The 12,500-nt window shown below is 46.9% G+C and overlaps 1 protein-coding gene across 1 annotated transcript in view; it reads left to right on the top strand.

Moving 5' to 3' along the window:
* Positions 1–10,505, top strand: part of tnnt2b (troponin T type 2b (cardiac)) — a 15,527-nt gene extending 5,022 nt beyond the window's left edge. Inside the window, exons 8-10 of the mRNA XM_080846276.1 lie at positions 1,430–1,520; positions 1,989–2,029; positions 10,400–10,505. Of these exons, the coding sequence (XP_080702402.1) occupies positions 1,430–1,520; positions 1,989–2,029; positions 10,400–10,439 (172 nt within the window). The 3' untranslated portion in view covers positions 10,440–10,505. The remainder of the gene's footprint in view (positions 1–1,429; positions 1,521–1,988; positions 2,030–10,399) is intronic.
* The last annotated feature ends 1,995 nt before the right edge of the window (positions 10,506–12,500 follow it).

Genomic DNA, 12,500 nt, shown 5'->3' with positions numbered 1-12,500 from the left:
GGTCCCCAATTATTTTTCCCCAAGGGCCAAATTATGTAAAGCAAGTGAGGCTGAGGGCCAACAACCCCCCCCACAAAAAAAAAATGACAGCGGTTAAAAAAAATAACAGTTTTTATTAGTGCTGTCAAACGATTAAAATATTTAATCACGATTAATCGCAAATTAATTAATCGCAAATTTTATTTTAATGCTCTTATCATGGAAAAGTGGATTGGCTTGCTTTATGCAATGTTTTATTTTATTGAAAAACAACATTGCCAAACAGGGGTGTACAAAATAAAATTATACGGTGCACATTTCAGACTCTGCTGAAAAGCTGCCCGTTGACATTTTCAGACAACAGTGAAGCTCGCTTCTTTTGCACAACTTTTAAAAGGTAAACTTTCTATTCAGAAGCTTTTTATCAAACATTTTGCCGTATCGCGCTCACCATCACTCAAACCGTAACGTTAGCCTACTACACAGTTTGCGAGGCCAAAAAGAACGTTAATCTTAAAAAAAAAAAAAAAAAAAAAAAAATCTAAAATCTTTTTTTTTTTTTTTTTTTTTTTACGACGTCGCGGGCCAAAAATGTGCCGTACCCGGGCCGGATCTGGCCCACGGGCCGCCATTTGGGGACCACTGTTCTATAGGGTTGCAGCAGATTACTGCATGTTCCATAGGGTTGCAGCAGATTACTGCATGTTCCATAGGGTTGCAGCAGATTAGGCATGTTCCATAGGGTTGCAGCAGATTAGGCATGTTCCATAGGGTTGCAGCAGATTACTGCATGTTCCATAGGGCTGCATCAGATTAGCCATGTTCCATAGGGTTGCAGCAGATTAGGCATGTTCCATAGGGTTGCAGCAGATTACTGCTTGTAACCATGTTCCTTTTTGGAAGGTTCATTTCTCAACCACATTGGAAATCAAGGTCATGGGAATGGGTTGATGAACACTTTTCTTCATGTATCTCACAGACTAAATTACTACAGAAATTAATTTCACTAGCGTCCCTTGCTAACATCACTGGCTTAGAGGAGCTCAGAAGCGATTTGCATCTGTTATCACAGAAACAAGTTGAAAGACTACCTTCGAGGAGCCCAGAAGTGTTTTTTATCTGTTAAATATCACAGAGAGAAGGCCAAAGACTAACTTCGAGGAGCCCAGAAGTGTTTTTTATCTGTTAAATATCACAGAGAGAAGGCCAAAGGCTAGCTTCGAGGAGCCCAGAAGTGTTTTTTATCTGCTATGTATCACAGAGACAAGGCCAAAGACTACCTTCGAGGAGCCCAGAAGTGTTTTTTATCTGCTATATATCACAGAGAGAAGGCCAAAGACTAACTTCGAGGAGCCCAGAAGTGTTTTTTATCTGCTATATATCACAGAGAGAAGGCCAAAGACTAGCTTCGAGGAGCTCAGAAGTGTTTATTATCTGCTATATATCACAGAGAGAAGGCCAAAGAGCTGTGGCAGTGGATGCACCAACTGGAGGCTGAGAAGTTTGAGCTTCAGTACCACTACACGCGACAGAAATACGAGGTAGGAACGTCAACTTAACTTTCATCCGTGGCCGTGGTAAACATGTTTTCAAGTTTTCATGAGAACTAGAATTCATACAAAGTCCCAAGTGTTGCTCTAGGTCCTAATTAGTTGAATAAAAACCGCACTCTCAAGCTTTTCTCCTTAATAATAAGACCAGTTTATTTTGCACAGACGCGTTTCGGCCTTAAGCCATCGTCAGTGTGTGAAACGAAGCTTGAGAGATTCTTTTACTCGCACCCGAAAACGCATTTATATTTTTTTGAAGTAGAGCGGGCCTATCCCTTCTAGCTCTAGGTCCTAAACCTGGTCATACTTTTAAAAGATTTGACAAGATAGACATTAGGAAAGTTCCCTACCCAAAGATAAGTGTGACAGTAGCCTGGTGTGCCCTGCAACATGGCTTACCGTCGTAGGTAAGAGTTGTCATGGTTACTCGCTAACCCATAATTTCAACACTGTTTTCAGGTCACAGTTCTCAGAAACCGTGTGAGTGACCACCAGAAGATGTGAGTACCAACCACACAGTGTGATGGAGTGACGGTGTGACAGTGTAATGGAGTGACGGTGTGACGGTGTGATGGAGTGACGGTGTGATGGAGTGACGGTGTGACGGTGTGACGGTGTGATGGAGTGATGGTGTGACGGTGTGATGGAGTGACGGTGTGACGGTGTGATGGAGTGACGGTGTGATGGAGTGACGGTGTGATGGAGTGACGGTGTGACGGTGTGATGGAGTGACGGTGTGATGGAGTGACGGTGTGACAGTGTGACAGTGTGACGGTGTGATGGAGTGATGGAGTGACGGTGTGACGGTGTGATGGAGTGACGGTGTGACGGTGTGATGGAGTGAAGGTGTGATGGAGTGACGGTGTGACAGTGTGATGGAGTGACGGAGTGACGGTGTGACAGAGTGATGGAGTGACGGTGTGATGGAGTGATGGAGTGACGGTCTGACGGTGTGACGGTGTGACGGAGTGACGGTGTGACGGAGTGATGGAGTGACGGTGTGACGGTGTGATGGAGTGACGGTGTGATGGAGTGACGGTGTGACAGTGTGACGGTGTGACGGTGTGATGGTGTGATGGAGTGATGGAGTGACGGTGTGACGGTGTGATGGAGTGACGGTGTGACGGAGTGATGGAGTGACGGTGTGATGGAGTGACGGTGTGATGGAGTGACGGTGTGACGGTGTGATGGAGTGACGGTGTGATGGAGTGACGGTGTGACAGTGTGACAGTGTGACGGTGTGATGGTGTGATGGAGTGATGGAGTGACGGTGTGACGGTGTGATGGAGTGACGGTGTGACGGAGTGATGGAGTGACGGTGTGATGGAGTGACGGTGTGACAGTGTGACAGTGTGATGGAGTGACGGAGTGACTGTCTGAGTGAAGCAATGAGTGAATACTTGTATTTACTTGCACAGTGTTGCACAGTGCATAATAGAATAGACTACTTACACTGTGACTTTAAATGCTTTGCCGTAAATGGGAGTTCCTCAAACCAGCAGATGATGATTCACTACAGATTGACTGCGTCTCCTCGCACCTCCCTTTTATCCTCTCCTATGTTTCCCGAGAGCACAGGGCACCTTTCGGAGTCCAACCCGCCAGGATTGACCAAACATGAGGTTGGGTTGGGGGGTTGACAGAACCTGACGTTGGGTGGGGGGTTGACAGAACCTGACGCTGGGTGGGGGGTTGACAGAACCTGACGCTGGGTGGGGGGTTGACAGAACCTGAGGTTGGGTTTAGGGGTTGACAGAACCTGACGTTGGGTTTGGGGGTTGACAGAACCTGACGTTGGGTTGGGGGGTTGATAGAACCTGGGTTGGGGGGTATAGGGGTGTCTGTGGAGGTCTCTTATGGAGCCTCATGCTCCTCTGTATCTCCTGAGAGGTCTGTGTGTTTGAGGGGGTCTGGGTCGGTGTGTTTGAGTGGGTCTGGGTCGGTGTGTTTTAGTGGGTCTGGGTCGGTGTGTTTGAGTGGGTCTGGGTCGGTGTGTTTTAGTGGGTCTGGGTCGGTGTGTTTGAGTGGGTCTGGGTCGGTGTGTTTGAGGGGGTCTGGGTCGGTGTGTTTGAGTGGGTCTGGGTCGGTGTGTTTAAGTGGGTCTGGGTCGGTGTGTTTGAGTGGGTCTGGGTCAGTGTGTTTGAGGGGGTCTGGGTCGGTGTGTTTGAGGGGGTTTTCCTGGTCTGGACAGCTGCCTAGCAACCTTGACACGGGTCGCCTCTCGAGGTCCAGCCCGCTGGGACTGACAGCACGGCAGGCAGGGGGTTTATTAAAGGTGTCTCCAAAGTGGGGCGCCCATAGCACCCTGAGAAAGAAAACAAGCACAACTATGTCTGACCTGGAGGTGGGGTGCGGGTGGGGGGCAAATGGCAGCACAACAGCTGCTGGATCCACTAAGCCTGCAGTAAAATCAGTGTTTATAAAAATACACCCCTACTACAAAATAATGAGACACCCCCTCAACCCTCTCTGGCATCCAAAACATGGACTGGATCACACACACATACCCCCCCCCCCCCCCCCCCCCCCCCCCCCCCCCAGTGCACATCGTCCTCAACACTGGCAATGTTTTATTAGATGAAGCCAATCTTTTATGTCGGTCTGACACTCCACCAAAGATTTCACCATAGAAAATATTGACAGAAAAAGAGCCAGCACCTCAAACAAAGAGAGTCTGTCACCAAAACCAGACCAGTCCTGCCCTGATTCCTGAGAAAGCAGGAAGCCCAATAAAATAACGGAAGAGGCAGGGACTCAGGATATCTTTCAGCAGCCTCACTTTGGGGGGGGGGTTTGTGGTGCGTCTGCTTAAGCCTGTTGGACATGCCAGGGATTAAAAATGACAGGGTGCGTGTATGTGTGTGTGTGTGTGTGTGTGTGTGTGTGTGTGTGTGTGTGTGTGTGTGTGTAGGGTGTGGCAGCCAGGGTGTGGCATGCCAGCAATCTGTCATATCAGAGTTCTGGCTCACAAACATACAAAACACACACACACGCACACACACACACCTCTCAAACTGAGACATGCTGCCCTCAGGGCTTAGCTAGGTCAGGGTGATCGGGGGATTGTGTTCTCTGACGTTGCTGGCCTGAGCCAAGCAGAGAGAACACGACAGCACACAACACAATCTCTGATGTTCAAGATCTGTTGGTCACGGCGTGACTACAGGCACGGTACCATGAAGCACAAAGGACAGATTAAGTGACGGAGCCCCACCCAACTCACACCTGTGTCTGAGAAACGAGACTAAGTCTGAAAACGTAGTCATTCTGTTTCGGGAAACTTTCGCATAGTCATCACACACACATGGACTGTTAAGCTGTATTAACACACACGTACACACTGTGGTACCACAAGCTGGGCTGGTGGTTCCACTAGGTTGGAATGGGAGTGAATTACCTCAAAAGGCCTATACGGGGCAGGCTCTAGGACCCTGGGGAGGTGCTCTGGGGACTAGGAAGGTCAGGTCACTGATTGCAAGCTCAGGTGCAAATGGTTAGAGTAGGTTGGCACCTGAGCAGGAACGAGTTTGAAAAGAGTTGAGAGTGGGGACAGACCACCGTTGGTATGATTTAAGTTTGGAGCAACTGTTTTGCCTTGGAAGAAGTTTTATGTTTGACTTTTTGTTAGTTAATAAACCAAATTCCTCATTTGAAAGCATTTTTGCCTGCTCTGTCCAGTGATTACGCACTGCCCTACACCCCGCTCAGTGGTAAAGCCTCTCATGATGCCACATGTGGTGGAGAATGCGGGCAAGAGGGCGTAGGTGCTAATGAGCAGAAGTGAAGGAATCGACAGCTTGGTGAAACTTTTTCCAGGACTTCACACAAGCTGAACGAAAAAAAACGAAATGGAGGAACTGGTGAAGATGCTGGTGGAGAGCCAGACGGCCCAGCTGGAGACCAGTGCAGCCTTGCTACAGATGCAGCGGATGGACAATCCGTCTGAAGCTGACCTACAGGAGGTTGCGAAGAAGCACGCCCGGTCTGATGAGATGTTTGAGAGAGTCCAGGAGAGGCTAACTCAGATGAGCAGGGCCGGAGCATTTGAAATGACTGCCACAGGGAAACGTCCGGCAGAGGTGTTCAAGAACCAACAAGGGGCTGAAGGGCAGAAGGTAAGAGAAATGCTTTCTGCCGTGATTCAAAAGGTGCAGCCTGAAGCTGACCAGGTCTGGGAGGCCCTGCCTGAGATTGCCGAAGAAGGGGCAGCAACGCTGGCCAGCACCAAAGAGCTGGTGGTCCTAGGGGGCGATGATGAATGTGCCGATGATGAAGAGTATGACAGCGGTGATGATGAAGATTTCGATGTTGATGAACATTATGTCGATGAAGAGTATGACCGTCACGGCTGTGTTGAAGATGTTGATGTTGGTGAAAATTATGTCACTGATGATGAAGAGTATGACAGTGACTGTGAGGTTGAAGATGCTATTGACAAAGTTACTGTTGATGAAGATGATGATGATGCCGTCGATGAAGCTGGTGGTGAGGAGTATGACACAGACGATGATGCCGACCTCGGTGAAGAGGGGGACCAGACAAGCGTGGCTGCCCCTGCCGAGAGGAGAGAGATGTGCCTGTTCACCGGCTACCAGCACAGAGTGGTAGTAGCATGTCCCACAGTCGAAACTTCCAAAGAGAGGGGCCCCTTTGAATTAATTGAAGAAGGCAAATACAGCGCAGCCAAGGGCAAAGCTAGCTTCGAAATGGTCATTGAGAAGATTCCAGTGAAGCACAGCTGCAGCAAGAACCTCGACATCCATGAGGTACAGGTGGGCTGGTCTCTGGCCAATGGCAGCCTTCGGTTGGGTGAGGAAGAGCACTCCAGTGTTTACTCCAGCAGGGTCAAGAAGTCCACCAACAGCGAAACTGAGGGCTATGGTGAGCCCACGGCACGTCTTGATGCACAGAGACTGAACGCTCAGAACGAGCAAAAGAGACAGAGGGTCCACGACCGGAAGGGTGATGGATAGACTCCAAGAAAAAAAGAAGCTGGACAGACAAACTGGGAACTGACACAGGGAAGAAACGGACTTGATAATTGTTAAAAAAAAAAAAAAAAAAAGGAAAATACCCTCAATGAAGAGGGGGGGTGGGAAGGACATTTTGTGTTTTGTTGTTAAATAACCTATTGGGGTCCTGAAAAGTGTTATGTAAGGTGGTTTTGTGCTTAGCTTTGGATAATCGAATTAAGCCCTTCTTTAACCTCCCGGGAGGGGCATGAAGTTGAGGGGAAGGGTATGTGGTACCACAAGCTGGGCTGGTGGTTCCACTAGGTTGGAATGGGAGTGAATTACCTCAAAAGGCCTATACGGGGCAGGCTCTAGGACCCTGGGGAGGTGCTCTGGGGACTAGGAAGGTCAGGTCACTGATTGCAAGCTCAGGTGCAAATGGTTAGAGTAGGTTGGCACCTGAGCAGGAACGAGTTTGAAAAGAGTTGAGAGTGGGGACAGACCACCGTTGGTATGATTTAAGTTTGGAGCAACTGTTTTGCCTTGGAAGAAGTTTTATGTTTGACTTTTTGTTAGTTAATAAACCAAATTCCTCATTTGAAAGCATTTTTGCCTGCTCTGTCCAGTGATTACGCACTGCCCTACACCCCGCTCAGTGGTAAAGCCTCTCATGATGCCACAACACGTACACACGTACACTTGTACACACACCACCACACACACAACAACACACACACACAAACACACATACAAAAGCTTGGGGTTGTCCACTGGATCCGATGATGACATTCTCCAGCTTCTCCTTCGTCGGCTCTCACTGTCCTTTCTTCTTTGGTGGCCTGGTGACAGCAGGTGCAGAAAAAATGGCGAACTGCCTTCTTCTCCTCACACAGGGGTGGTCCGCTCCTGTTCACAGTGCCTTTATTCGCCTCCTGTTGTCTCCACTGGGCATGTCCTGCTGCCAGGGATCTCTTCAGACGGCCTTTCCATCTCTTGTTGAGGCCTCTCCGGAGATGAGTCCCCGTGGCAAGGTGGCCATGGAGCAAGATTTGGGGGAGGCGAGATCCATCCGTACGGACAACGTGTCCAACTCGCTAGCATGTCCAACGTGTCTAGCGTGTCCATTGTGTCCAGTCCGGTGGAGGACAAATTAAAGCAACATAGCTTTGGCACCAGTTGAGGATGTGTCTTCCAGGAACCTGGTGTGAGGGGTCCTATCATCCCAGATGAGGCCCAGGATCCGCAGGAGGCAACGGATGTGGAACACTTCCAAGGTCCTGACCCTACTTGCAAAACATCGTCCAGGATTCACAGCCATGTGGGAGCATTGAGATGCAGATGGCGTCGCCCATGGTGACCTTGGTTTTTGTGTGAAGGTTGTGGTTGGAGAAGATGCATTTGCGGACATGCATTTCGGACTGTGGTGATTCATTCTGTGGCGGGTTCATTGTGATGAAACGCTGTCGTCGGGATGCTGACTTCCATGCCCATCTAAAGGCAGCTGCTTGGTTCTGCGTTGGTGTCACATTGTTGCGCAAAATTAACTCATAGCAATTCATGATCTCTGAATGGTTGCGGGTGTTGCCAAGCAATTCACACCCAGAACAATAGGCTTGCGTAAAAAATGGCGCAAGTCTAGAAAAAGGGGCCGACGCATGCAAGACTTGAAAAGTCACGCAAGGGTCGCACAAGGGGCTTGCGAGGCCTCTTGCGCGGCCTCTTGCGCTTATGCTTACGTCTCTGACCATAAATCAGCCTTAAAAGTAGGCCTTGAGAGTGCGGTTTTTATTATACTCAAAGTTAATATTCTTTTACTCGCACCCGAAAACGTATTTATATTCTTTGGAAGTAGAGCGCGCCCATCCCTACTAATACTATCTAAGAGTAGGCCTTGTCTAAGGACGCAATGATCCTTTTGAAGCCTGTTGGGAGGAGAGCTACACTGTCATCATCATCAGCATACTGTAGATCTTACACACACTTAACATCAGCAAGGCCAGTGGTATTGCATGTGTTGGCAGTTATTCAGAGTGTGGTGGCCGTGTTGGTAGTTTCCCACAAAAAGTGACTAGAGCAGTGGTTCTTAACCTGGGTTCGATCGAACCCCATGGGTTCGTTGAGTCACTCTCAGGGGTTCGGAAGTGGTCAAGACACACACAGTGTAGCCCGGTTTTCAAATTACGAAGGGTTCGGCGAATGCACTGATGAAGCTTGCAGGGTTCAGTACCTCCAATAAGGTTAAGAACCACTGGACTAGAGAATGGTGAGAGATCAGAACTAAACAGCAGCAATCATACACAACACAACAGTACGTTGAATACCAAGGACATAGTGACCTCTGCTTTCACAGGGAGTCCCTCTTGACCATATTATAAGTGTAAACTAAGCCTTGCATACTGCATGTGTAAACTGGATTTTAAAAGCGTACCTATGTACAGTATGGTTTGTGTCAGGCTTGAACAATATTGATATACATTACTTCCTGTGTTAATCAAGTCTAAATGTGACTCTAATGTTTCTCTCCTGTCTTTGTGTGTTAATCAAGTCTTAGGGCCCTATTTTAACGATCAGAAACGCAAGTAGGACAGCGCCAAACGCAAGTGGCTGTGTGGGCGGCTCTATGGCGCATTTGCTATTATAACGGCGGAAAAAACACACTTGCGTACGGTGCAAATGTCGTATGGGTTGGTCCAGAGGAGTTTACTCAGCCATAGGTGTGGTTTGGGCGTAATATGCAATAAACCAATCAGAGCGTCATCTTACATTCCCTTTAAGAGCGAGGAGCGCATATTCCATAGCGGCTTGTTATTATAATGGCGGAATTACCTGGAGGAAGACCGGAAAGGTTCACATATCACTTTTCTATGCAATATTCGTTAATTTAGCCAACTCTGGTTTTGAATATAGGGTACCGTTCGTGCGAAGGAAATCACCGGCAGATTGTCGCAGGACATTTCAAGCACTGATAAAGCATGCATGCGTTGGCTATCATAAAAGTATTTTATCATCGCGATACAAATGCCATGTGTGTATAATAATAATCTAAATTAAAGTTCATGTTCGTGAAATAAATGCATTTATATGTGTATGAGTGTTCAATTCATTGGGATGTGAATGTGGGCCTTAGTGGTTCACGTTGCTGTGCTCACAATTTCGGAACAGCGGGCTGTCGGAATAATGGGCTTTCGGAACATTGACATGGAACCATTTGATTCAGTTCTACACTACTGTTCCACCCTGTTCTATACAGTCCTATACTCAGTGGTGGACAGTAACGAAGTAAATGTAATTCGTTCCTGTTCTTAAGTAACATATCTATGTATCTGTACTTTACTCAAGTATTTCTATTTGGTGAGACTTTATACTTTCACTCCACTACATTTCAAAGTGAAACTTCCATTACATTAAGTAAAACCTCTCTTTCCTTTTTACCAAAGCAAATCAAATAATGAAAGGTCAAAGTGAGTTTACAATCACAATTTTTCTTCACATTTGGTAGCACGTTTGGTAGCGCGCGCCCTTAAAATAGCGTCTGAATACGCGCCACAGACTCTACACAATGCGCCTCTGACATTAGACTAGGTTTTTTCTGGTCTACTGTCTACTGTCGTTTTGAAACTGCAAAATACCACTTGCGCCTGAGAAACGCCTTCTCTGTTCCGCCCCGCCCATTTCGGCGCAAGTTCATTTCGACGCGCGCCTCTGGAGAGAAAATCCCGCTGTGCGCCGGGTGCAAAATAGGAATGATACATGCGTCGGTGACAATGTCAATTGCGCTGGTTGCAAGATAGGGCCCTTAATGTGTCTTTGATATTTCTCTCCTGTCTTTCTGTGTTAATCAAGTCTTAATGTGTCTTTAATGTGCCTCTAATGTGCCTCTAATGTTTCTCTCCTGTCTGCGGTTTCCTCCCCTCGCAGCACCAAAGGCTCGCGTAGCAAACGAGGCCTGAGGAAATGAAACCCCCCTCGATGGTGACCAGACGGATGCTGTGCACACCTGAGCGTCGCCCATATGCTCCAGGATGCTGTGCACACATGAGAGTCGCCCACGTGCTCCGGGCGACGTGTTTGCTGCGCAGAGCCAGCCCTAGGGTGTGTGTGTGATGCTGTGTTTAGACCACTGGCATGTCTGGAGGAACGTGACACATGTTTAGTAGCTTGATGTTAAGAGATTCAGTAAAACATGAAATCCCACATGTTCCTGTTTTTTTTCAAGGCTTTTAAATGTTCTTTACACTGTATTATTTTTTTCATGTTCCATAAAAGTAATGGCATGATAGTGTGTGTGTGCGTGTGTGTGTGTGTGTGTGTGTGTGTGTGTGTGGTGTGTGTGTGGTGTGTGTGTGTGTGGCGTGTGTGTGTGTGTGTGCGTGTGTGTGTGTGTGTGTGTATCTTCGTTCACATAATTTCCACACACAAATTAACCGATATTGAACCCAGACCAAAACCTCCAGGCAAAAGCTCCGCACTGGCAGAGATATAATCAGTTCTGATCTTCAGGCAGATCATTATTATGGTGTCAGGATAGGTGGTGGTTTGGTTCTAAGCCCCTGGTAGACAATTGCTAGATATGGTGCCGGTGGTTTGGCTGGCTGGCAGTTATGACGGTTACGTAAGGTTTTATAAATTAAGATTTGTAATTTAATGCAGAAGTAAATCACAGCGTCACAGACAAGATACAGCTCTTTCAACAATGCCTTTTTTATTGCCTCAATTATCTCGCCTAGATATGGTGCCAGTATAGGTGGTGGTTTGGCTGGCTGGCAGTTATGACGGTTGCCCAAGGTTTTATAAATTAAGCATCACAGACAAGATACAACTCTTTCAACAATCCCTTTTTAAGAGAGCAACACCTGGGAAGGCATCTTCAAGATGGTTACCTTGACAACTGAAATAGGCAATAGCACCGGTTCGTAGGCTATGTGGCAGTCTTTCAAACTGGCCCAAACATGAAAGACAACAAAGATATTTTGAAGGAGATGATGTGTTCGAACCAGATTGAGCACACTTACATTTGATTTGTCCTCCATCTGATTTCCCTAGTGTGGCAAGAATCGCAGAAAAACACTTGGCAAAAGAAATAATAATAAGTTAAATGTGAAATGATGCTTAAATTTGATTAATTGAGGAACAATGAAAGAGGAAATGAGGACGGATGAAAAATATCCGCTTTGGACGCATTTGCAAATAATTCTGCTACACTAAGGGCTCAGATACACATACGCGTTTTTGTAAAAACGCGACGCTAGGAAATACATTGATTCCTATGGTACGGCGCGCTTTCACGCAAAGCGCCCCGTACCATAGGAATCAATGCATTTCCTAGCGTCGCGTTTTTACAAAAACGCGTATGTGTATCTGAGCCCTATCACGTCCACACAAGTGAAGTGTGAAGTGATGGTTGTGTATGAGGACAAGCAGAGTTTGTCACTTAAATTTGATATACAGTACCAGTCAAAAGTTTGGACACACCTTTCATTTCTTTGAGAAGTGTTTTCTTTACTTTTATTATTTTCTACATTGTTGATTAATACTGAAGACATTTAAACTAAACAAAAGAACACATACAGTATGTTATGATGTTCTAAACAAAAAAAGTGTTATCTACCACGAAGAAAATAATTAAAGTAAAGAAAAAACGTTTTAAAAAAATGAGAAGGTGTGTGCAAACTTTTGACGGGTACTGTACGTATGTGATCATACCCATGCCACAGAACAGCAGGAACTGTGTGAACATACCCTGAGTACAGAACACACGTGAAGACGTGAAGTGATGGTTGTGTGTAAGGACAAGCAGAGTTTATCACTTATAGTTTATCACTGACCACAGAACCGCAGTGATGTGGGTTTGCATCTCTGTCATCTGCATCTCATCTGCATCTCATGCGAGACAGAAGGCAGGGGGAAAGCTAAAGGAGTGTACCCTTTCTGGAGGACTCACACACACAAACATGCACATCACATACACACATTTATACACACTCTTACATACATGCATGCACGTTCATTCACACACACA

This window comes from Sprattus sprattus (genome assembly GCF_963457725.1).
Source record: "Sprattus sprattus genome assembly, chromosome: 10".
NCBI classification, from domain to species: Eukaryota; Metazoa; Chordata; class Actinopteri; order Clupeiformes; family Clupeidae; genus Sprattus; species Sprattus sprattus.
The sequence above is the reverse complement of the archived record's forward strand: the minus strand, read 5'-3'. Positions and strand labels throughout refer to the sequence as shown.